At 40.1% G+C, this 26,262-nt stretch overlaps 1 protein-coding gene across 1 annotated transcript in view; it reads right to left on the minus strand.

The window, feature by feature from the left end:
- spon1b (spondin 1b) overlaps nt 1–26,262 on the minus strand; it is an 86,034-nt gene that overhangs the window by 45,615 nt on the left and 14,157 nt on the right. Inside the window, exons 4-6 of the mRNA XM_029256256.1 lie at nt 25,329–25,402; nt 24,843–24,965; nt 21,705–21,853 (exon numbers count right to left, since the gene is read on the minus strand). Coding sequence (XP_029112089.1) covers nt 21,705–21,853; nt 24,843–24,965; nt 25,329–25,402 — 346 coding nt within the window. The remainder of the gene's footprint in view (nt 1–21,704; nt 21,854–24,842; nt 24,966–25,328; nt 25,403–26,262) is intronic.

Consider the following 26,262-nt stretch of genomic DNA (forward strand, 5'->3'; position numbering starts at 1 on the left):
GCTTTAGAGAAGAGCGTCTACTGAATTAATAAATGTTTCAAACGATGCAGAAAACTGAAATCTGGTCTTCATAAATGTAAAGATATGCCCCAAAGCAAAAGTAAGGGTACTGAGACTCCTTGTAAAGTTGAATTGACATAAGTCAAATGGGCGTATTTTAAGGTATGACTGTATACCACATACAGGTGCATGTATTTTGAATTGCCTTGCTCAAGAATAAAACAGCAGTTCCCCTCCTGGGGAGTGCGCTTGCTGGAATATGATATAAAGTCCATTTCCTTAGCTACTACACAGCTTGCCAATACAGACTTTACAGTTTTACAGCTGGCAGATGAATTTCAATTCCATTAGTGTAGAAATGAGTGGGCTTGCCATGACAAACAGTTGCAATTATGCACATTATGGGGATCGAGTGGAGTAATCCAATGGACAAACACACACCCTTGGAAAGAAAGTGTGTGAGCAGCACTAAGTAAAAGCAGCTGTGAACATCCACCCTTCACCCTACTGCCCCCAGCTGCTCACTGCACATCCATCAACATGCTAAAGGCACCATTAGCTCACTTTGCTATGCAAATACCGTGATTATTTATTCTCTCAATTAATATTTACAGAAAAGCTTTTCTTGTTATTTGTGCTCAGCTATGCAGATTAGTCATTTAGAAACATTTCCCCTCTGCTCTTATTTAAATTATAAGCATCTTTTTAATTTTTTGTTCAGGTCCCTGATGGTAACAATGATACATCTTTTTATTTAACATGCAGCAAGATCATTTTTGAGATCCAATAACAGAGTTTAAGAAATCACTGGAGAATTTCATAGAAAAAAAATATTTTACAAAAAAATGTCACCAGGACTTGATGTTAAAAGATTGTGTTCTTGTCATGAAGATTCAGCTGATTGAAAGCTCACCCTAATATAATGTTCTACCAAATTCAATGCTGAGGCTGTAGAGTTGATATCAGGTGTCATTGGTAGAAAGCCTGTATGGAAAAAAAATGTTTACAGTAAATTAAAAATAAATGTGACTTTATACACATTCCCAAGAGCATTGAGCTACAATTATTCCTTTGTGTTCAAAGGACATTTTTAGTAGGAGATTCACATTATATATCTACTAGATGTACACATGTACCATTGTCAACACTGGAAAAATCATGTTTATTTAGCATGCTTCTGGAGATGAACAATTACATTATAATTACAGTAGTCATTACAGGCAGAAAGGACTCTTCACTGTATAGCTAAGTAAGGTCCTTGAATGGACAAACTGCTCACCTCTAGTGGAAGAAGGCATTTGTTCCCTGTTGCAATCACAGCATACTCAACAATTTATAATTTGTCTCTGCCAGCATATCGAAGAGACTATTAATAGACAGAAAAATTCCAGTGGGAGTCAGTTCACTGTTAGCTGTGCATAGCTTACATAGCCTTCAGGTGTTCATTAAATTTCCATTGACATTTTTTTCTTACAGGAAAGCAATACTTCAAATATGTGTACCGCAGTTCATAAATCTTGCAGGACCCGACGTGGATTTCAGGAACTGGCATGGGCCGACAAACAAGGCTTTTGATTCCGAATGAATAATAATAAAGTCTACTTCTCACAGTGGTTCCTTGAGTTAGTGTGATTGGGCACCTCCTCATAACCCCCCACATCGTCATCTGCTCGGGTGTATTCCTTCGATCAGAGTGGCACAAACATTAATCAAGGAGTTCCCAATCATTATAAAGAAAACATTTGCCTCATTTTCATAAGCATGTGAATGTGTGTGTATATATGTTTGTGTCTACCTCAGCTCTGACCACATAGTTCAGTCTGCTGCTCACTTGAACACTGGAGATCATTGAGTCAGATCAGTTTTATTGAAATATCAATAATGCATTAGTTGTTCATTGAGGCATTGAGCTATATTTCTAGATGACTGCTCAAAGTTTGTCAGTCAAATATGGTTTGTCCACAATTTCTACAAATTTAGGCAAGGATAACCTTTGTCTGATTTGCTATTTTGAATATTAAGAGTTTTCTGCTCGCAGATTTGTTTAGTTCATTTAAAAAAAAGAAAAGAAATGTTCAATGTGATTAATTGCTTTGTTGAGCTGAACCTTTGTTTTGATGCCTTGATGTGCGACTGCGGAACCTTTATTTCAATACGTCGATGCGCGATTTGTTCACGTGTAGTATTTCCATGATGCCCTAGCCAAACTCGATTCTCACTAGCCAGGATAGGAGCGTCTTGCTCCTTTATTGTCTCCAAATGACAGGTGAAAATGCGAGTGAAACTGTAATAAACAGAAACAGTAAAGGAAACTTACGAGTCTAATTACAACAAATCGCTATAATAACCAGTTAACAAATTCACCGATAGCACAGTTAACTTAGCATGACACAGCGCAAACTCGCACATGTGCGGCGTTTCACGAGGATGTACAGCCAGTACGTTAACGCAGTTTAATAGCAACTGTCTGGATAGGCATAGTGGAAGCATCTCAGTTCTGTGTGTTTTTCCTTCGCCCGTGGAAGCAATAACTCGAAGTTGTGAAGTTCTTGAAGACATTAGTTAAGATGTTTACTTGCTTTAAGTTTAATCTCTGTAAACTGTGTTTGTTATTCAGCCGTAACTCCACGTTAACACGCAGGGAGAACAGTGTATGAGTTTTGCAGTGTCAAAGGTCTGAAATTTGCAAGCCAAAGCAAAAATGAATCTCACTGTTGTCCAAGTAAATCCCAGACTTATTAACCTGAGAATGGTAACAAATTTCATCTTAGACTCATTTTTTAAAATGGAAAAATGATAATAAATGTCTTGTGTGCTCCAACAGTGTACTGCACATGCCGTATCTTAAGAAAAGATATTACGAACAAGCTCGGGAGAAAATCCAGACGATGAGTGATGATGATTATGAACTCTCTCACACTGCTACCATAACAAAGCTAAAAAAGAAATATAGAATTAAGAGCCTCTCTGACTACCATGATGCCTTGATCTAAAATTGAATCCCACTACAAAGGCCATTATCAAATTCTTTGAACATCAGACAGAAGAGTTTCTCTAAGAGATTGAGTCGTCTCAGCAAATATTTCAGTCTCCAGTAACAGTGTTTGGTTGGGAAAAAAAGCCCTTGCAGACTCAAGATGGATTGACAAGTTTCACTCTCCAGCCCTGTTTTCCCACTGAGATCTCATCCCTCCACTCCCAGACAAATTTCCAAAGCTGCCACCCCACCCGCTGTCTTCATCGCCTTGCATCTGTGAAGCGCTGAGCACAAGACAGTTAACCAAGCAGAACAATTCCAGTTCAACAATTGTTCCGGGGGCATCGGCTCATGTGTAGACGCATTATTGCACACACTTCCAAGTAGAAACAAAACCTTAATTACACACACAAGGCAAACTTCTGGGGACATCTGATTCTTGGAAGTGATTCCTGGAAGGGGCTATGCATAGAATTCATTATGGACTGCTTTTGGGGCTTTTCACTTTCTGCATATCCATATGTTATCATCCTACCTAGCAGTACAGGAACAACATTGTATGGTGCTCATACACTGGTTCATTTTGGCTTTAATGTATGGCCTAGTATGGTGACAGTGACCACTAAAACACTAAAAGAAAGTGTCTTGAAATAGTGGTGAATATCGGAGCAGCTAAACTGCAAGAGCACCAGATGGTGTTTGTAACTGCCCCATGAAAATCTGTTAGATAGATAAAATACATTTTTGAAGTTGCTGTCCAACATGTTTTGAAAAAATTGGAAATATAAAGAAAACATCTATTTAAAACCCCCTGGATTTTTCTTGCTCCAAAGCCTTTTTGTAACCAAACAAGCAGCATTTCCAAACACCCTTTGCAGCTTGGCTGCCACGTTCATATTCGAAACAAAAAATCCTGTCCCTTTAGAAAACCTGTTTTGTACTCCTAGGTGTCCTCAAAGGTGAACAATTACAATTTGAAAAGTCCAACTCATCCCATTCAGTTACTTTGTGGTTCATTCAATTATTTTTCAATTTGGATAGGTGCCTTTTCTTCCATGACACAGTCTGGAGCCTGTCTAGATACAGGCCTTACAGGGCACAATAACACAGAGTCTTAAACACTGTTCGCTTTTAGGGCAACCAGGCCCCACACATTGCTTTCTTCAGACTTGAAGGGTTCTTTGTGCTCACGTGTTTCGGATGCATCCCCATATGAATGGCTGCAGTTTCCCTGCCTGCTTCCCTCCATCAGGATCTTCGGTCCTCTGACTTCCCTTTGCCGTGACCTGTCTGCCTAAATTAGGTCTGCTCTCTGTATCTGTCAGGACTCTGCACCACAGCCCATCCAGGCCGCTGATCCGCTCGCCCAGATCTGCTCTCGGAAAATAACTCACATTTGCACATCTCTCTGGGTATGCCTGCTTTAGCCACGTAATGTCATTCCGGCTCCATAGCCACTGGGCCATCTGTCCTGACAGATGAGAACATGCGCTGGCAATTCTCTGGCCCCGCCTCTGAAAGATCCATAGGAGAGACAGCCACTGTGGAGCTGCCAGAGGACTGACAATTCCTCCTGAGAATGTCTCATTATTTTAGAACCCCCCCCCAAAGTCTCTGTCAGGCTGTCACACACCTGCCTGCCACACGAACGCAGTGGTGCTACGTTTACAGAGAAGACACACAGGCCAAACAGGTATAAAGAGGAAAACGCATAGACAAAACAGTTGTAAGTGTGAGATAGACTGATAGACTGTGAGGTACAGTTACATTGCGTCCTTGCCAGGGAGTTGCCTTTTTCCGGCCTCCTTTTACATACCAACATCTACTATGAGTGATCGTTAAGGCACAGAGTGTATTAAGGTCCATTAATCACTATAGGACAGAAATCTCAAAGCTGAACTAGGTTCCCCAAACCACTAAAGTCATAGAACAAAAAGGCTCTGCAGTCAAAGGGATATGAGGTTTCAAAAAATAAACTTTAAAATGGAAAGTATCCATTTATAAAACCAATGATAACATTAACAAGTCCTAAATTTGAAAACTGTACCATTGTTATATAATTATGAGACTTTGTTTTACTGCCATGCTTTTTTGCCAGCAATCTTAACCCATAAAGGTAGTTTTCTCAACACTACCAATTTGTGTCAGTCAAAGGCAGCTTGCTAAGAAGGAAAAGTTTAGATAGTCTTGTTTTCTATGTCTTAGTTCCTAATAGCGCTGATGGAATGGAAGAAAAAGACCAAAATAGCAGCTTTCGAAGATATGTACTCGGCACAGGATCTTTTGTTTTCAAGTTTAACAGATGATCTAAACATTTGCATTAATACAGCTTCAATCAAATTTCTTCTTATGAGAATTTTATTCTACTTACGACCAAACTAAAAACTCAAAGTAAATTTACACTGCCCATTCCTTAATGACTTAAAGGTGCAAGTCATATTGTGTTCTGCTTGTTAAAAATTAAACTTGATCTTTTACGATCTGGTCAGGGGCATCAGTCACACAGTATGAATAGGTATACACATATTTCAAACTGGCTGCCATCTCTGTTCTTCTTGACAGCTCATTAAAAGGCAATCAACATTTGACAGTGAAATAATGGCCTGTGTCATCACTGAACTTTTAGACTAATGATGCAGTGATGTCACCCCTGCACAGCAGCTCTGAACACACCTGATATGTTCCACACATCCCAACAGTCCAGGCACAAGGAGAAATAATGACATTTTTTATTTCTTACATTATTTTTCTGAAATATACTGTAAAGGGTGAGGATGAGAGAGGTCACCCAAATTGCCATCTTCTCCTGCACAATAAAACTGTCTGTTGTGATTACTGCTTTGGGGAAGGTGGAGTTGTGTGTCCAAGGTGCCCAAGGAGTGTGTATGCTGTAAATCACACGGAAAAGATATGGCTATCACTACTGATGAGTTTCACAAGCTGTGCTGCATATAACCATGTCTGTACTGGGAAACTATAGCCCGAAAAAAGAAATTAGTGCCCTTATGACCAATTTCCTTTCATAATTACAGAGGAGCTGCCCAGTTAAACAATTTCTTGAAACCATGTACAACTGAACAACAAAAGACAAAAATATTTATAACAATAACTTCCTTATTAATAAAAAATACACACACACACACACACACACATTTTCGGAACCGCTTGTCCCACACGGGGTCGCGGGAAACCGGAGCCTACCCGGTAACACAGGGCGTATGGCCAGAAGGGGAGGGGACACACCCAGGACGGGACACCAGTCCGCCGCAAGGCACCCCAAGCGGGACCAGAATCCCAGACCCACCAGAGAGCAGGACCCGGTCCAACCCACTGCGCCACCGCGCCCCCGCTAATAAAAAATATATTTCTTTAAATACAAAGAAAAATAAAATAACTTTCTCAGGACAATTTCTTTATTGGAACAATTTCTCAAAAAATTTCTTTGTTATCAAATTAGGACAAACCAGTGAATATTTTGTGATTTTTCCTTGGTTGACTGTGCTGATTTTGTAACATATAATAAAGTCTGGGTGAGAGGAACTGACTCATGACTCATGACGCAGATTTTGCATTTCCAAGACAACATGACGTCAAAAAGGAAGACAACGCATGCAGTGAAGCCTTGATGTGGCTTCCAGTCAACTGACTGCACTGACACAGCTCAGAAACTGCCATGTCTTTGAATGTGTGTGGGAGTCTGTGAACATTTCAGGATGCTGGAATGTGTCTGTGTGCGTCTGTGTTATTGCTTTATTCTTCTTGACCTCCACCTCACCTGTATGCTCTCTTTCAGGGTCCTAACTGCAGTGGACCAAAGGAATGCAAACATAGTTATATGCAGATTACTGTCAAGAAGTCTTGAGTGAAAACCGAATTTGCACAGGGAAAACATGCCCACGATTGGCCTTTATTGATAACAGATTTATGAAGAAAACCTCATGAATAAAAGAAATGTGAAAAATAATGTGGTTTTATTGTACTTATGAGTGGCAAGAGTATCATAAGAGCTAAAAGCGTTCCCAGTGAATCCAAGTCTAAAGCTGAAAGACAAATCTTGCAGGATGACACACCCCCTAAGAAGCAAGGATGCGATGTACAATAGTATGAGTGTCCAGTGAGCCCATAATAACCAATGCATCAAACAGGAGCAGCAGGTGGTGTAGTGGCCATGGAAAATAAACAAAACAATAAGGCTCGGATCCTAGGTGGAAAGCAGCTGTTTTAGCTTTGAGTGAGGTACTTAATCTTAATTGTATTAGTAAATAACCATCTGTATGTTTGTTAAAAATTCATGATCCAACCACTTATTGCTTTGAATAATATATTATGTTGAGTGGCTGAATAATTTCTGTAATACAAGAGAACAAAAAATATAATCTTATTTGCGTCTAATGCACATCCAAAATATGCAGTATTCTTGGAATGGATCGTTTAAATAACAGCAAGCCTTTTACTTTAAACAGGGTAGCAGTCTCCAGGTGTTGTCAATGACTGACGATAAAGAGGATATCAAAATCATGGTAACTGCATTTACTTCAATGAGGGCATCACTCGGTGAAAAGCCGGTTTCAAACACAGTTTTGCATACTTCAGGGATGTCAGGGATTTTACTCGTTGAAAGATACTGCCAAACACATGCCGAAAGAGACTTGTAATGCCAAACAATTATGTCTCCACTCTGCATGGAAATCTATAAAGAAGGGGGCAGTACATGCCTCCTGCGAAGGTGTAAATATGCAGATTACAGTGGGAAGTGACAAATATCAGTTTGCTAGTTAGATAGACGGATGAAATATATATACAGATACAAAAAACTGGCCGAACGAATCGACTTTGCAGCAGAAAATTTTGTGTCCATGAAATGTCAGAAAATGATAATGGGGAAATAAATGAATATCCAAGCATATGACGTTGGGGTACATAGTTTTCACTCCCATCTCCTTGAAACTCTGTGCCTTGTTTTCTGTAGGTCAGTGGAGTAGTTCCCCAGTACACATATATATTATTATATCATTTTCAGCCACCTGTCCACATTATTTGCTTTAAGAGAAAGCAGCTTTTTAGCAATGAGTAGCTTTTAATGCTCATTTCTGCTCCCAAGCATCTGTCATCTCATCTTCATGTGGACATAATTAAACCCATAAAAGACACCAACAATGAAAAATGAAGTTTTGCAGAGACAGAGAAACTTTCAGAAAATGTCCTGTCATCACTTGAGGATGTGACAGAAGGAAGAGGAACAAAGAAATGAAAAGCATCTTTTCTGCAGATAGATGCAATATTCCTGACATGATTCTTTTGTCAGTTTAATGTTAATTAGTGTGGATTCTCATCACTTTCATCTCTTGGCCCATGTGATTCAGTCCCATAGTGAGCTGAGCTCTGTCTCACCATTTCACACTCTCCATCTCTGTCCACCCAACCTCTCGCAAAGAGGCAGCACAGATAAGAGCGGTGAAGATACAGTTGAAATCAAAGGATTTCACCAGTAAAACAACTTTCGATTGAACTCTTTCTAGCCTGGGTTGAACAGGTTGTCAGCAAAATGTAAGGTGCCACTGTCTATGAAGAACGTGCAGTCTCAATGCAAGACCTGCGTCGGGTGGGGATGTGGGGTAAAAAAATTTACCCAAGTATTGATGCCAGTTTTTAGAAGAAAATGCAAGATGTGATACACTGCTACGAAATAACCTCACCGCAAACAGATCTAGAAGTAAAACAGCAGAGAGCACGGACCCATAATTTTACTCTAACCTCTCTTTACAACATCAATTTTCAATCCATCTCACTCCTGACAGGCCCCCAGTATACCTGCATGCACCTTGTGTCAAGCGTTGTCACCTGGAGACTATGCTTTTATAACCAAAAGTCTTAAGTTTCTCTTTCCTCAGCAATATTTCCCAGTGATAACCCATGACCCCACAGCCACAAACTACCTGTCAGTGGGAGTTATCCAAACAGGTCTCTGCAGGCATGGGCTTTTAAAAAGTGTGGCCTATATAATGTTCTGATTCTAGTGTCTCAGAGGGCATGATTGAAGCTTTGTGATGCCATTGTACATGTAGGCTCAGCAGCGCTCCAGAATCATTCCATCCTGGATGGCTGGCATCTCCTTCCCTACAGTCAGCTCAGCTCCAGACACAACGCTCAGCGAAGTGTCAGAATGGGCTCGTACTGAGGGGGATCTTATACCTTCCCACCTCCACTGGTAGTCACTGGAAGGCATCAGGATCAGTCCCCATGTTAGTCACATCACTGAGTTTGAAAACAGTACGCAATGCCTTCCTGGTAGCCACCTACTGTAACTTCAAAGAGTGGACTGATGCAGCAATTTTAGAAAAGAATAGTGTGCAACAAATGAGGGTGGTCCCTGGGATGGATTCAACAGTGTAGGCAAACTGAAGTAAGAAATCTGAAAGAGGCTTCCTCTTCTCAACAGACATAATTCCCTACTTTAAAAACATCTTGAAATGCTGAGTCACAAAACATCCAATGGACCCAAGCTTTTACCTCGGTACCAACAATGCTATGTATAGCCAAACTAAAAGGGATGATTTCACAAAAAAATTGCTTTGATAGGTTGCAATTTAAATCGTCACAATCTTCCCTAACAAAAACACATGACTTTGCAGAGCGCAGCATTTTGATTCCAGTTGGGCAAATAGCTGTATCTCCTGTCAGCTGTAACTATTCCAAATGCTGTATTTGTCTGCTTTCATGCTACATCCGTGCCAACTGTAGATGCAGCCTCGGAAGCAAAGGCAGGCATTAGTTTTGTTTTTTGAACACAGAAATGTCTCTGCGTAGCTTCCAAAGTCGACTTGACAGGCAACCAGAAAACTGCCAGTTGGTTGAAATTAAACAATTGTCCCAGGAAAACTACTGGAACACATTATCAAACAATACGCCGGTTGGCTGGTTCCAGGCAGAACAAAGGGCCAAACAAGCAGAAGATTTGCACAGGGGAAGAATCCGGTGGCGGCCTTCCAAAGCCCTGATAGCTTAAGACTGTCTGTAAAAGGAATTACAAAATATTTTCCCTGTCATCTCACTGTTCTCGGCTCATCTGCAGCTGGCATGGCCTGGCTAGGCAGCCTGGCCGACCTGCCTTCCCCAAGGAACTAATGTACTGAAAATTGATCTTCTCGGCTGAGCTGACCTAAGCTTCACAAAGGGATGCACACCAGTGACGGTGAAGAGCAGTTAAGGAAATAGGTCCCCACCATTCACACTATATTATGCTGCTGTAAGCCAAGTTTTTTTCCTTGGATGTTTTCCAGGTGATTGAGTACAAGCTATTTGAACTTAAAGGTTTAGCCCATTTGACATATAGGCACAACAATTAATAGCATTTACCTTCTTACACCTTATAATTTGACTGGTATGGTTCATATTTGTAGTTAAGCAATCACTGTTTTTTTATGGCTTGAGCGTTTTATTTTGAAAACCAAACATGCAACTAAATTAAATATGGCTATAGGAAAATGCTCTATATTGATCAGTCCATAATAGAAATGTGCAATCATGCCCTTTGAGGATTACTGTTTCACAGGGATTTCCTTGTTGCCACAGCATAAATCATGACTACTTAGTCCTGGTGCATCATATGGTATGCATTTTGTGGCTGCTATGGTTCACTGCGAAGAAGTGCAGGCTTGTTTACAAATGAAATTATTGACTTGTTAGAACCTAAAAAGAGAAAATGTAGCTAAACAGCTATTTCCAGCTTCATTCAAACACCTACCCACTTGGCAGTCTGCACAGCAGAGATGTAAACTGTGGAAGTGAAAGCTTAAAAGAACAACATGATTGATTGGACAACCAGGATACATAAATCAGAGCATTTGACATTTTTTTTTCAATGCCTGTTGTCATTATCTTGCCCAGTCCTTTCAAGTGCTACATGTCAAAATGGAGAAATGGTGACGTGTATTTGGGAGTCCTGTCTACCTATCAAGAGCAGACTACTGCTCAGGTATTCAAAAGGGTATGCTTTCATTCCTAATACTGTACATAATAGAACAATCCAATGAAAAGACTGATGTCTGGAATCTGACAAACAATTTCACAGTTTTTGCTCTTTACCCCAGTGCAGGGAATCTGTATAAGATTGTACCGTTGTACTGTTACAGCAGAAAAACAATCTTACCTGTCTGATTTTATGTGCAACCCAATCACTACAAACAGGGCCTAGTCTTCTATGCCCATACAGACAAAACACTTACTTACCATCTGATTCATATGGAATTTTTATGGGAAAACAGTTAGTGCTATTGAACAGCACTGCAAATTTAATTAAGATATTGATGTTTCTGAGAATCCAATGATTGGTTTTCTAAAGGACTAAAAAATGTTCCACATAAAAGAAACGGAACATTTGGTTAATAAAAGCTTTCTTAGGGTAGGACATGTACTATACTACTCAGAGGACCAAAATTTTCTTGTTAAAATAAGTACTCCCCTTCAAGGAAAAACAACAAGATTTATATTGCCCTTAATGTGTTTTTGATCATTGTGTTTGTTGGTTATGTCTACAGAAGTGGTAGTGGAAGTGGTGGAATGTAATATCCTGGCAGCACTGTATACTGCAGTTTCTGGGTTGATGTGAGGGCTGTGAAATTGATGTGCTCAAACTTTAATGTGAGATGCCTCCCTCCCCTTTTTGAGCAGAAGTCAAACAATACATTTCCGTCTTCGCGCAGTTAGTCCCCCACTTGGTGACAATGTAATGCCTATATGGTTTGTGTTTTGACTGATCCTATGAGGATAAGAGAGAGAAAGTGGATCTGTCACTGTAGCCATCAGTTTTCCTGAAACAGCATAACTGAGCCCGACGGTGCATTAATTACACTTTTGTGTCATACTGTTTCCAGCTATACTTTAGCAATCTGGTGTAAAAATTTTCTGTTAAAGTCACAGGAGGAAAACTGCATATGTACCCTTGAGCAAAGTAATTAAGTTAAACAGCTTCATTAAATCCATCTGTATAAGTCATAAGCCATTCTGTATAATGCATTACCTAAGGAAAAAAAAAGTAATGCAGTAATCTAGAAAAGAAGTAAAATGGTTTAACACACTCATTAAAGTTTTTGGCACCAGGTAATCACCAGACTGCGGTATCTCATATCCTGGGTTCCAACATTCTTTCTTTTCCAAACATCTGTATTTTCAGGGACCTCAACAGCTCAAAAAATTCCACCCACACATTTAAATCTCCTGAGCACAGCAGCTGCTAATGAAAAACTTTTTACCTCACTATTAGTACCCTTGTTATTATTATTCATCAGTTTCCCTTCTTTAAAACTTTTAATTCAGCATCCATTTTTGATGTAGGTTTTATAGAGATCTTAATATATTGTTATCAAACAAACGAAAACGAGATACATACATCTGCAAAGACGGGTTTCAAGATGTTAGCTGGCTTCACAGTTGGCACAAAGAATGATCATTTGCAACGTGTGCCATACATTTTACTTTTTGCAGCCTAATAAAAGCTGTGCTCTGAGATGAAACTGTTTCAGCATATAAGAATGTAACAAAAGCCTGCATGGGCCTGAAACTGGATCACTACTTTTCTTCAATACACCAAAAGCCCCTGTAGCTCAGGTGAGCAGCTCCGCCTCTCAGACCACAAGAACACTATCACTGATTAGACCCAGCACTTCAACATGATGGAAGAAGCCCCCCCGAACTTTACCACTGCCCTTCCCCAATCCAGCATGGCTTTCGGCTTTAATACACCCACCGATACATTGTTAGCAGGCCTCCCGCTGAAAGCTGGGGAGAGGAATGACTCACTTGCTGTCAAGTCAAACCTGTTAGGAGGAACCCCATCAATAACAGCATTTCTTCTTCTCAGCTGAGCAGCTACAGCATCAAGTGAGAGAGAGAGAGAGAGAGAGAGAGAGAGAGAGAGAGAGAGAAAAAAGTGAGAGCAAACCATCTGTTTGGGGGGAACGAGGAGGAGGGAATGACCTGCTTTTGGATTTAGCTCTTCCAGAACATCCTGGTACTATCAAGCAAGGTCATGAAGGATCACTGCCAAACTTTTGGCAACGGCATCTGCTCAATTGGAGGTACATACTCAGCTAACCCCTGAAGTTCTCATGTAATTTCTGTAATATAGTATTCACTTGCCAGAATACTAGGGCAGCCTTGCTAAAGCATTATGAATTATTTAGCAGTGGAAAATGCCATAAGCCCCACAATTAGCAAAGCAGAAACCTCCCAGTCTTTGTGTTTCATTAAAGAACTATAGAGGCAATTATCCAGGATGCACAATGATATCTAGATAATTTTGTAAAGGTGTTTAATTATGAGTTCTATAGTTTACGATTTCAGCTTAAGTGAAGCCACCTGTGTGCATTTGGATTTCATACACTCATACCTGCAATTATAACTATCTGCACTTTGACCCCATATAGCTAAATACTTTATTTTGCTCTATAGCCATTACCCAACAACAACATCGTATGCACGTTTATTCACACAACTTATTCCTCAACACAGTATAGGTTTGGAAATGATTTCAAAGTATCTAAAAGACAAATAACCTAAAAGGGGGGGGTGGGGGGGAATCATTAAATAAACTACATGCCTGCTCAATTTACTCCACAGAATGAATCATAAGTATGGATTTTTCATGGTGTTTTCTTTCACATTTTTCAATGAAATAGTGTTACATTTCCAAACCTGTGTACGTTAAAAGGCAAAAGATGAGATACCAGCCAAACAGCTTTAAATGCTTTTAAATGGGTTATTAGCCACTGGAATACTTGTGAGAAGCTGCCAACACTTACATAAAATGCAAAGTATCATCTGTCTTTCCTGTTACCTGCAGGCCAGCTGTTGGAACCAATTCACTGAAAACCAAGGATCAAGACAAAGGTCCTACCTGGCTTAAAAGGAGATTAGTGTTAGCAGTAAATGTCAGCTCCATCACATGTTCATACATCTTCATTCCTGTTTCAAGACATAAGTTTCTGACTTTGCCTTGCACACCCACCTATTCTAAAAGCCATTGGTATAATGCATGATTCATCAAGAGGGGGTAGGAAACAACAGGAAGAGATTTGAAACAAGGCAGTGGAAGCTGAAGATATGGTATGCAGGGACTTTTTCAGACAATTTGATGGCTGGCAAAGTGAGGCGATTGAAAATCATTGGATTTAACCACCACTCAGATCACTGTGCCTACTGCTTGATCGGCACTCAATGAGAGCACTGAAACACATCTGTTCCCCGAGTGCTTCACAGGTAATGAAACTCACTCTCCATGCTGGAGAGAGTCTCAATTTTTACAAACTGAAATGGCTGTGGTTTGGTACAACCTTGAAAGAGTTAATCATCGGCTTTAATCCATTTTCAGAAAATGCCAAGGTGATGTGTACCTGCATAAAAATTCCAGTATTTTTGCCTGTGTGTATAATTGTATATAATTTTAACCACCATATTTTGTTAATTCTTCAAAGCTGAAATATGCAAAAATTTGGCTGTACTCTCATCAAAATGCACCAGAAAAATATAATTTTAGCTTTTACCATGTTAAAGAGCATACAGGGCTTATAATGTGTCCCTATTACTGCAATATTACCTCCATTTTCATAGCATGCCTTGGAACTCAGCAACCTCACTGCATTTGTCTGCATCCTTTTCAGGAGAAAAGGTTAAGAGAAGCTTCTTGCAGCAACATAATGGGGGGGGTTAAAGGGTCCAATCGCACAGCCCTGGTGTTCTCAGAGACGTGGGAAGAACTAACGATCACACTAATGTGGACTTTTTGATAAAGTACTCAGCTGTGTTAAAAAAAGTGATTCTGAGCATCTGGAGTAGGATTTCAATGTCATAAAACACCAATCAACACACACTGTAACTCTGTCCTATACATCTCTGCTTTAAATGTAGTCTCAGTAGTGAAGCAAGTGTTTCAGGACAAAGTAACTGTATGCACTACAGTGTGAGCTGCCCCCAAAAACATTGAGAAACAATCTGTTTCATATAATCATTTGTAGTGTTTTAAAAGACACATGCTGCATTGTAATAACTTGGTTTCCCTTGCTGTCACTCTTCCTGAACATACTTAATATTATAATTATGCTAGCATCAAAATACAAGCATACGATCCTCAGCGCTAGAAGTCTGCCCGAGTTGAGTCTTTGTTTACCGGGAAAGCAGAGAGGTGAATGGGTGCATCTTGAGCGCACAATGTGTTCAGTCACTTAAAGCAACTTGAGCATCTCGAAGCCCACAGATGTCTGAGATCAAACGGTACATCTAGGCTGTCAAACCTCTCGAATGAATTAAAGGGTAAGCACAGACCTGAGGTCTTGACAATTAGGCTGGTAAAAGCTACGCACAGCACTCCTGTCACCAGGACAAGCAGAACCAGCAACCTCTTTAGCAGAGAGCAGTAAAGGTGATTTTTTTTTTTTGTTTACTATTGCATAAGTGGCTGAGAGGCTATGAAGACAAAGTACTACATGGGGCAGACCAGCTCTGGATGGTGTGCTTTTCTAACTTTTCTCTCACTGATACCGTGGCAGTTTAAGTTATTGCCATGCAGTTGAAGGACCCAGTTTCGAGTTACACTGTAGTACCACAGGGTAAGGTATTCACCTAAAACTACACCAAAACAAAATCACCCCTGCTGTATAAATTAGTGAGTAATTGTAAGTAGCTTAGCATATACACTTAACACCGTAAGCTATTTTGGAAAAAAGTCTCAGCTAAATAGGGGGCACGGTGGTGCAGTGGCGCAGTGGGTTGGACCGGGTCCTGCTCTCTGGTGGGTCTGGGGTTCGAGTCCCGCTTGGGGTGCCTTGCGACGGACTGGCGTCCCGTCCTGGGTGTGTCCCCTCCCCCTCTGGCCTTATGCCCTGTGTTACCAGGTAGGCTCCGGTTCCCTGCGACCCCGTATGGGACAAGTGGTTCTGAAATGTGTCTCAGCTAAATAAATAAATAGTAAAGTTCCTATGATTAAAGTGCAGGAAATTGTCATAAGAGCTGTACAAAATTACAATTCTGACATTCAAAGCTTCACTGCTGATTTAAAACAAAGTTAAAATTAATTCATTACAATTAATGGAATTTGACGGTGTCTATGAAGTGTCCAGTAGCTTATACTGGAATTATCCATCACTGACTACACAGTCCATTGTTGACTGTGCACTAAACCAGGGCCTGTGAGATTATATTAATTATGCTTTTGTTAATTATAAAAATGCAAGTAAAGAATTTCTAAATGTTTTTATTTTTGCCCCTTTAAATGAGAAAAAACAATAACATTGTTAATGAATTTCATTGATTAATGGTTGCTACCCTTGAACACATAAATGTTAAAGGACTGATAAACCTGAAGTATATAAAAACCTAATTTATTCTGTTCCCTTTTAATTTCACAAATGAGTACATGAATGGAACGTACTTTATTAGCACAGATGCACATATGGAATGATTTTCTAGAACCTTAATGAAGACTGAGTAATTTGGAGCTCAACTGGAACAAAGCTGGCATTCACTTTTACATGTAAGGACCAGGAATCCTAAACACCATTCAGATTTCAAAACACACATATAAAGTACACTGCATGCAAACATACTATTACTTGCATTAATTTCTTCTCTATACTGTATGCGAGCAAGAACACAAATGAATGCACTAATCTGTCGTAAAATATTGATATACCAATTTCACTTGGCACCACTAGCACTCTGCATTTTTAGGCTCATAATGTATTATTTAGAATTGCTACCAATGGTGATTTTGCCATCTTCCTGGTAACTTGCTTGCTTATCATGCGCTAACTCAAAATAGGATTGGAAAGTCTTGATGGAGAGCCAAGCAGAAATGATTTGCCTCCAGTAAAATTCAGGCAATGAATCAACAGGTAAAATGCTTCATGACACATTTTGAAAAAAACTGAGCATAATGTCAGTATTACATACCGTAATCTCATCTGCAACTCGACCGATAAGTGACCCAGTTCTGCTACTGGGTGTATGTAAACAGCCATACATGGGCAATGAAAGAGTGTTAATGTGATTAATGAAAATTTAAATACAGTAAATTGCAGTAGCTATAAAAGTACTCACCCCTTTTAACAATTTTTCAGTGTAGGTCATATACCTTTATTATTGACCTTGTGACTATTAAAAAATACCAGAGAAAATTCAGTTGTCTGTATCATACTTTATATATTAGCTTATATGGAAATTAGATCTAAAAAGTTTGAGTGAAAAATAAGTCTTTGATTCCTGCCAGTGTGACCTCACTATATTTTTATGACAAAACCTTGTGGAAATCAGTGGCCCACAAATTAAATTTGCTCATGCTGTTAGAGGAAATGGATATTTCACTATCCATCAGAATACATTTGCTCTTACAAGCAAGTCTTGTAGTGACTGTTGCAGTAGATTTCTTATTAGCTTCATACTGTGCCTCTGTTTTCTGTGGCCAAATATACAAATTACTAGGGGTGAGGAGTGAACAGCACAACAGACAAATACTTTGGAAGTTCGTGATAATCAGATTCACGCTGGCAAGAGCCACTGTGAATGCAATAGTGGCTCACACACTGGAAAATGGACACATGGACTTCTCTCAATACGTCAGTCACTATTAAGTGAGATGTGCTTTGTGGCAAGGCTGGACAGCAGAAATTGAAAGAAGTTTAATTTGTTTGAACTTGTACTTGGGATTGGTTCCCAGCCCACCCCGCCAATGTATGGTGTGTTTCTGTTATTCCTGAATGGATTTAACAGTCTTTTTCTGACTGTCCAGTGTGATCATTCAGTGGTTCAAGGTCATAGACTTCTTTTGTTTTCTCATTGAGGCCTTTGCATAAGACTGAATCCTGATGTTCCAAGCACACTCACTGGAACAAAACTTCCTCCAGCTGATCCAGGAAAACATGATACTCCAAAATGTAACACCCACTACACAAATCTAAGGTCTTTACCTGTTTTGTATGAATACTGAAGACATTTTTCAAAAACAAAACCTCTTACAAATATGGTGACAGCATTTTATCGAAAATTAAATAGCAAATAAGCACAGATATGGCTGATTATTTTATACACTTTTAATTCTTGTTCTGCAAAACTAATAAGACAAAGAAAATGAGAGAAATCAAGGTTTTCTGGGTGAATCATTCAGTCTTTTTATAGGTGCATATCACATATTGGCTTTTGTCCTCCACACACAATCAGGCAGAGAGCAGAAATCTCAAAATGTACTTTACGTACTCTAAATTGTCTGGCTTAAACCTAAAAAGAACACGAAGAGCAAAACTGAATGCCGTTCCTGCATACGGGATACTTTGCAATAAATGTGTTCAAGGTGGTGTGAAAAAAATTCAAAAAGTTAATGAGAAAACAAAGACAGAGAAAATCAAAGGACAGATTTCCCATACAAATCAGGGACACCATAGAGGGAGAGAAAAAGTTTACTATGTGCACATGACTGCCTGCACAACTATACAAACTGAGCTTTTGTTTCTGGTCTCAGATGGTCCCATTGTGGAACACTGTGACTGTGGTTTACAGGACATTGCTTTCTTGTTGTGTTTTTATCATGAATATTTATTGGGGTGTTTTCCCCACGCTGTTGAAAATGTGGCTTTTATTTCTGCCAAAATTTACTGAGATTATTTTCTGCACAAGGTACTGAAATCCACAGTCAAGGTCAGCCCCAGAACTGCAATACATAACAGCCTACAAATGGCACAGCTCCCTCTTTCCTGCAGCAACAGCAAACAACAAAAGATAGAGAATGATCCAATCTCCTATTATCACAAGCACAGAAAGACAGCAAATTATAACACACTGGATATCCCAATATCTCAATTAAAAGTAAATGAAAGACTCAGAGCGACCCCTTGCCAGTTGGCCGAATTTCCCTCTTCCTAGCTCTGAGTGAACTATGTCACGTACTAATTCCCTTGCAACCCACTTTCCAGGAAGTTCATAACTGATGTAGTGTTTCATTTCAAATAAGGCAATCACAAATCTTATTGATCCATCTATAAGTAGAGTCCATACACACCGCAGGACAGGTAATGAAAAATGATTTCTCCAAAAGCTTTCTCACTGATGTGAGGTCTCTGCACAATAGCATCATAAGCTGAGAACAATTACTCCAAAACCACCAAGACCACAAAGCCAGTCACTTCTGTCTCATTTTCATGGTTGACTTCTGCTCTCTGGAAATCACATCCAACCCATCGTATGGAAACGGGTGGACAGATTCATAGCTGTGAAAAACTCATCTTCAACTTCCAGCCCCTCCCTCCTTTCATCTGAGACCACATATTTCACAGATGTAGTTAGGAATTCGAGACATTCCAGTCTCCTGAAACAAAAGCAAACAGGTCTTTTGGCTGAAATTGTTCAGGTATGTTCACGGCTCTTTGTGAGCTTAATAACTGACTTGTTCTGACACATTGAGAAGACAAGGTCTTTGGGGCTTCTGAAAAACATAACAGCATATCTGCTGTTGTCAGCATTTGTGACGCATGGAAGAACAAAACGGGGAGCCCCACACATGAGTGAGATTCTCCTCTGTGACAATGATCATGATTATACTCCGCCCTTGAGGGTGCTTGTGCCACATATGTAAACAAGTGCAAGGCTTCCGGAGAGAACTGCTAATACAGAGACGTGCTACTTTATAAAAACTGCTACACAAATGCACGGAGGTGCTGTGTTACAGGCAACTAGTAAAGGAAACAAATGCTTACATATAAAAAAAGCTACTGAGTCTGGTGCAGTTTTTTTATGCTTTTTAAGTCAATTCAACTTACCAGCTTTCCCATGTTTGACATTCGCAATGAATGCTTAGCTACGAAAGTGTTACCACTGCGTAACATTTGACACTGGTGGGAGAAACAGGCAACAGCATTATGGAATGATATACACTGCACTTAGACAGTAGATTGCAACAGGACAGTGCATCATGGGAATGTTCATCCTCATTATGTCAGTGGAGGTAGGGGATCTAATTAAAGTTCCTCAGTAATTGTAATTTCACCACAGTCACCAAAATGGATCCGTGTCTATCAACAGTGTATGTGATGATTAAGTGGCAGACATGCCTAGGAATAAAGCCAACCAAGTGTGCGACACTATAGGACATAACGAGCGTTCGCTGTGAGCCGCAGATAGTGCATGGGCCACACTTACCATCACAGCACCTCCTTGCCTATGCTATTACTTTTCAATAAGTGCTCAGCAGGCCCATCTGTCGCAGGTGCAGGCAGGAAGACAACCAGGCTAATTCTAGAAAAATCCCATTACTTGCAAGCCGTCGTCCTGTCTAATGGGACACACTAACACAAATACCTTTTTCAATCTACTGCTGAGAACAGGTTATCAGCTGCTCCTGACTGTCACTGTACATGACTTCTTGTCTTGCTGGGGTGTTTTTCGCACTTCTAGCCCCTTAGTAAGAACATTAGCGCAAAGAGAGAACAGATCATGTGAGAGACAGCAACCCAATTAAAAGACTAGAATTTTCTGTTCTTTCACCACTTTTCATGGAAGCATCATCATCAGATACATTCTATTCAATGTATGGTGGTGCAAGAGGATGTGAATTCAATCACCACTTAATCTATGTGGAGTTAGCATTTTCTCCCCACATTCACATGGTTCTCCTCTAGTTACCTCCTACAATCCAAAGACATGTGTTTCAAGTGAATTGGTGACTCTAAATTGCCCATAGTATGTGCACGTGCATGATAAGAGAGCATGCTGCTTTTGTATATACAGTATATGAGTGATTGACTGTAGGTAGGTTACTGTAAATACTACATAGTGCTCATTGTAAGTGGATATGCTAAATAAATAAATGTAGTGAATATAGGGTACACAGCAAAATGTGTGTGATTTTTTTTTTTTTTACTGTTTTTTGCACATATATATAAAGAAAATACTTCAACTAAAATCAGCCTTCTTTCCATGGAATAGAAATTCAAACAATTTCTACGAATACACTGAATATTTAATATTCATATTTGGTATTAATATTGATACAGAAAAAAGTCCCACTTGGGTAGCTACAGGTGACAAGTGGCCACTTCAGCTGAAGCCCAAAGGAACTGCATCAAATTTGCATGTAGACAGCCTTTCATCAATCTGAAATGTGTCACCTCCCATATTAGCAGTCAGCCCACGTGGCACCTTGAGAAAGACAAATGGGTGCATATAGGCTATGGTGCTTTCCTGGCTAACCTTTCATAATCTCTGTGAGGCCGCAATGCTTTCTCAGGTTGCTCAACACAGACCTTTGTGTTTCACACAACGTTCCACCAAAGTCATTCAGTGACCTCCTGTATCTCGCCTCTGTGTGACTTCCGCTTTTTGCTCCCCATGCACTGCAAATCGGGCTCATTCAAAGGAAGAAAATTAACATTAAATTTCAGCGGGGATTAGATTTGCGGATATTGACTAATTTGTCTAATTAAGATAGCAGGAAGCCTCCCATTAACTAATCAGCTTTTGACATGTACATTCAGCTAACTTGTGGTCAGGACGTGTGACAAAAAAAAAAAAAAAAAAAAAGTCTCATAATCACAGTCTGTGACATGTATAAGATATATATTTTGGGTTAGAAATCAAAATCAATCTTCAGTGATTATCCTGAATTGCACATACATATAAAGAGCACCAATGACCAACCTCAAAACACCTTACACATGCTCATTCTCAAAGGTTACACTTGAGAACCTACCTTCTGCCGAATCTCCTCCTCCATCTTCACCGGAGACCCCAGCTCAGCCACCTGTTTGACCCCCTCACTGGAATAGCCCCCGTATTCCCACAGCACATAATTTTTAGAGTGGGAAGCCCCAATTATGGCAGACCAATGGTTGGCTCGTCCTGTGAAGATGATAAAACAAAATTTGCTGCTGTTGTGCTTTGTAGTGTCAGTAAATGTACATTGTTTGAAAATTCTTGCATTCGTAAATTTCTAAACATTTCGCAACTAAATATATAACCAAATTAAAACATGTTCATCTTTAAACAACAAGTGGAGAAGTCATTACATAAACAGACCGAATAGCTCCCAAAACTGGCTTCGTGTTCCACTCTTGTTGACCCATCTGTAATCTCACTTAAGGCACGAAAGCTTCTGTACGTGTAAGCATATACTTAAAAATTTCATCCAAAGATAGGTTCTGTATCCCACCCGCCTGTAAAAAGAAGCTTTGGGCACATGCTTCATCAGCATGCCTTAGATAACTTTACCTATGATTTATGTGTATCCATCACACTGGGAGGCCAAGTTCAACTGCATTTCATTATCTTTCCTAACTTATAGGTTACAGTGATCATGAGTTTATTCAGGGGTCAGTTCTGCACTGAAGACATTGGCTCACGATCTTTAACTGAGTTTTATGTCCACCGGGAAGAGGAATGCTCAACCAATAGCCCTCTCTACCTCTAAATTACACCTTCTTTGCAGCAGTTTTTAGGGATAAGGAGCTGAGTCTATAGTCACCAATGTGGGCAAACTCACGAATAAGGTGATTTTTCACTTAAAATCCTTGGCACCCAGAAGTTCATTCTGCCTTGAAAAGTGCCACTAGACATGTGCAATAGTTATTACGCTAAACATTTTCTCAGTATCAAGTCTGCCCTTGCCTTCTTCAGTAAGAACCATGCTCCATTTTGGGATATGCATTACAACTTGTCCACTGCCTGCTCCCTATGAATATCACTATCGATTTACAAAGGTTCAAAACAGGGAGAATCCAAGAAACAATTCTCCCAGGATGAATTTTTTTACAGAACTGAATATATAATATATATAATATATATATTATATTTTGTATAATACTCCATTATTTTTATGTATCCTTTCATGTCTCTGCAGCTTCTTGTAGCAAAAACCATTCTCTGGCTGCTGTGTTCCCTTTTGACCTTCAGAAAGACATCAAAACATCAACCTATGCAATAACCCTTTGTGTGGGTAGAGAATTCATCTCTTTCAAGTATGTGAAACCAACAGAAGGGTTAGCCCTAACTCTGCAGAAGAAAATCCCTTTAAAACAATATGTCTGGTTTTGTTTTTTTTTTTTCCAAGTTATTTCCTTTTTATGTTTGGAAAACTTTATTTCAACCAAGTTATTACTGAAATCACTTTTTGACGTATTCCTACATGACACTCATCCATCAATTCAATGCTCTGCTGTTATTGTTATGCTATCCATAGCAATTTTAACCCAGAACTCCACCTTCTAGGAATGGATAGCGGTGCGGACTTGTGTATCTAGGCAATCAGTGTGTTTCACAGAAAAAAATACTTCTATGTACATGATAAAAAAACCTTTCAGCAATAAAGAAAGCTTTCCAGTGCAGTATGTGTCCATTCCCTGGTGTCCCAAACACGTTTGTATCTAATTTCTCTTTGCAATTTGTAGCGTGACAGACTGCACACACCTCTTCATAAAACTGCTTACCAATCACTACAAAAGGTTAATCCTTCCAAATCCAGCAGGTCTGCATCAAATCTTACGAATGTGCTATGATGTTCCCATAGTTATCTTCCTTTTTCCTGCTAAGAGTTCATTCTTTTTTTGCAATATTTATAAAAATTTTCTCTTTAGCTTCAACTGCGTAATTTGCACAATTAATGCAATCTTTGTGTTTCCTTGCAGTTTCCTGTGAGCAGGCTACATTATGGCACCATGTGCAGCTTAGACTATGCCTGCTCAACACCGGTCCCCACGGACCACCACTCAGGCTCTTAACCATCTGACTGAAGCAATCACTATCTTGACAGAACCCATTTAACACTACTCTGGCAATCTGATGAAAGAGCTGAAAACCTGTTGGGTGGTGGCTTCTAGTCTGACGGACTGTTCCCCAAGACCACAAGGATAGCGACCAAACTGAGAGCACGGTGTCTTTCCACCACAGCAGCATAGCATTCATGATCAGAATTTCTATTGCTCGTGTATTAGTGTGATGCTTCTCCCCTGGAGTAAAGCTATATTATCATATTCTAGTGTTACCAGCTCACATATATTCAGTGTGAGACATATTTTAAACTTCCACCTCACAGTCAAAACAACATCATAATTCAATCCTAATTTAGTGTATTTAGGAAAGTCATCAAATCTTTCATTTCAGCATGAACCATAGTCTTATGCCAAAAAAGCAGAAGTTACTAACACTGATAAACTGTGCTTGCCTTCATACAAATTAACCAAAAACCTCTGAATGCAGCCTGCTTACACTCTTAAACCTTACCGCTGTGACAACCTTCCTCAAGAAAGGGACACCCCTAAACTATTTGTCTTAAAGAGCCCATGCTGACCCACCAACTGGTCAACTGAAACTGCATTTGACTGGTGTGACTGGATCTACAGCCTATGATTAGGAAATAATTATATGCTGGTTAAGGGAGAAAAATGGGATTTTCCAGTGATTAGTTATACATATCACAGACTAAGAGGTAAATAATTACTCTGAAAGCACGATATTGTGCAATGAGGACACAGACAGGAGACAAATTATAGAGCCACAAATCTAATTACAGTACCCTGAATATGATAGGACTGCTGAATGTAGCAAGTTCTCTCCAGCCTCCTTTGTTTACTGTGCTTGCACATAAACAAATACCAGTTGTAGCTGCTGCATCTCTTAATCCTATAAATTAGGGGCATGGTCTAGCTCTTGGTTTAGCTGATTCTGAGACTCTCTTCCAATCATTATATTGATCACAGTGTGGGTGCTATATCCTTCAGACTGCAACAGCAATAATCCCATGGATTAATCTACGTGCATTAAATAAGTTTCAAGGTTATCTGCGCAGCACACAAAGGGCCTGAGTTACGGGGTAAAGGGAGACTGGAGAACTCACTGGGGTAGTCCTTGGGGTGCACTTTTTCTGACCAGTTCCCGTAGAAGGTCAGTCTGTATTTGGCCGTCCCGCAGGCACAGCACTCCAGAATGGGCTTCTCGGTTGCCTCACCCAATGGTGACTCTGAAATGGCCCAGAAGACAGCACTGAGTGTGAGCACACTGCAATGGATGGTACTTTTCTCTCCATATACAGCCATCAGTCACTTATCCCAGAACATCTGAATATAAGATGCAAAACTCAGGTGTGGCAAATACATGCACATTTCAGTGCATTAGTCACCAGTCTTTAAGTGGAAACAGAGGCTAAACTGCAAGGAGGAATCAGTAAGAGCTGAGAAATCATCAGCAAGCTCCGAAATTTACTCAAATCACCACTTAGTGGTTCCACCTGTAATTACTTTTTTAAATTGCAATGAAAGATTGTGTATAGTACATCTAAGTGTGGGGCTCCAATTTAATTTTGCCACGATAATGAGAATCCTACCTTTTTCGCACATCCTCTTTGTGAGAGAGCCTTCATCCTGGAAATAAATTATTCTCTTCTGCACAATGCTCGCCCTGTGGAGGAGAGGACTCATTGTAAAGACCACAATTAAAGTGCCCCACTTCCTAGCAATCAACTCCATCGCTCAGACTCGCAGTGAGGAGTACAGACTGTTGAGGCCGCAGTTACAGACAGCTGATGCATTATATTTTGTGTGTTCTTCAGCTGCATGTTGCAGGGGGAAAACTGGCAGAGAGCATCAAACCTACAAATGGGTTAAGTCAGCCTTTATTAAAATATATGTGTAGCATAAGGGGTGTGTGGTGGTGCAGCAGATTTGGCTAGGTCCTGCTCTCAGGTGGGTCTGGGGTTCTAGTCCTGCTGGGGCTGCCTTGCGACGGACTGATGTCCCGTCCTGGGTGTGTCCCCTCCCCCTCCAGCCTTACACCCTGTGTTGCCGGGTTGGGCTCCGGTTCGTCGTGACTCCGCTTGGGGCAAGCGGTTTCAGCCTGTGTTGTGCACACGTGTGGGTGTGTAGCATAGTGCTGAGAGCAGCCACCTTACAGTCCTCAAACCCAGATTTGTGTCCTGCTTCCTGCTGTAGTACCCTTGAACAAAGTCCTTACCCTGACATGTTCCAGTAAAAATTATCCTGTTGAATACAAGGGTAAGTCATTGTAATTAGCTTAAATCGCTTTGGAGAAAAGCATCGGCTAAATGGAAAAAAAAATGTAAATGTACAACTGCACCTCTTTATAGAATCATCACACCACCGGTTTGTACATGCCCATCCAGATAGGGGCAGCAGTGTCTGCAATGAGCAATAATGAAAAACAGGACTGGTGACAAGGAAAACCTGTTCAACTGTTGACATTAGAAAAGTAATGCAAGATTGTTTGTGCTGATAAAACCTTACGTTATGTGCACACTGCAG

Source organism: Scleropages formosus, chromosome 11, assembly GCF_900964775.1.
Source record: "Scleropages formosus chromosome 11, fSclFor1.1, whole genome shotgun sequence".
Classification (NCBI taxonomy): Eukaryota; Metazoa; Chordata; class Actinopteri; order Osteoglossiformes; family Osteoglossidae; genus Scleropages; species Scleropages formosus.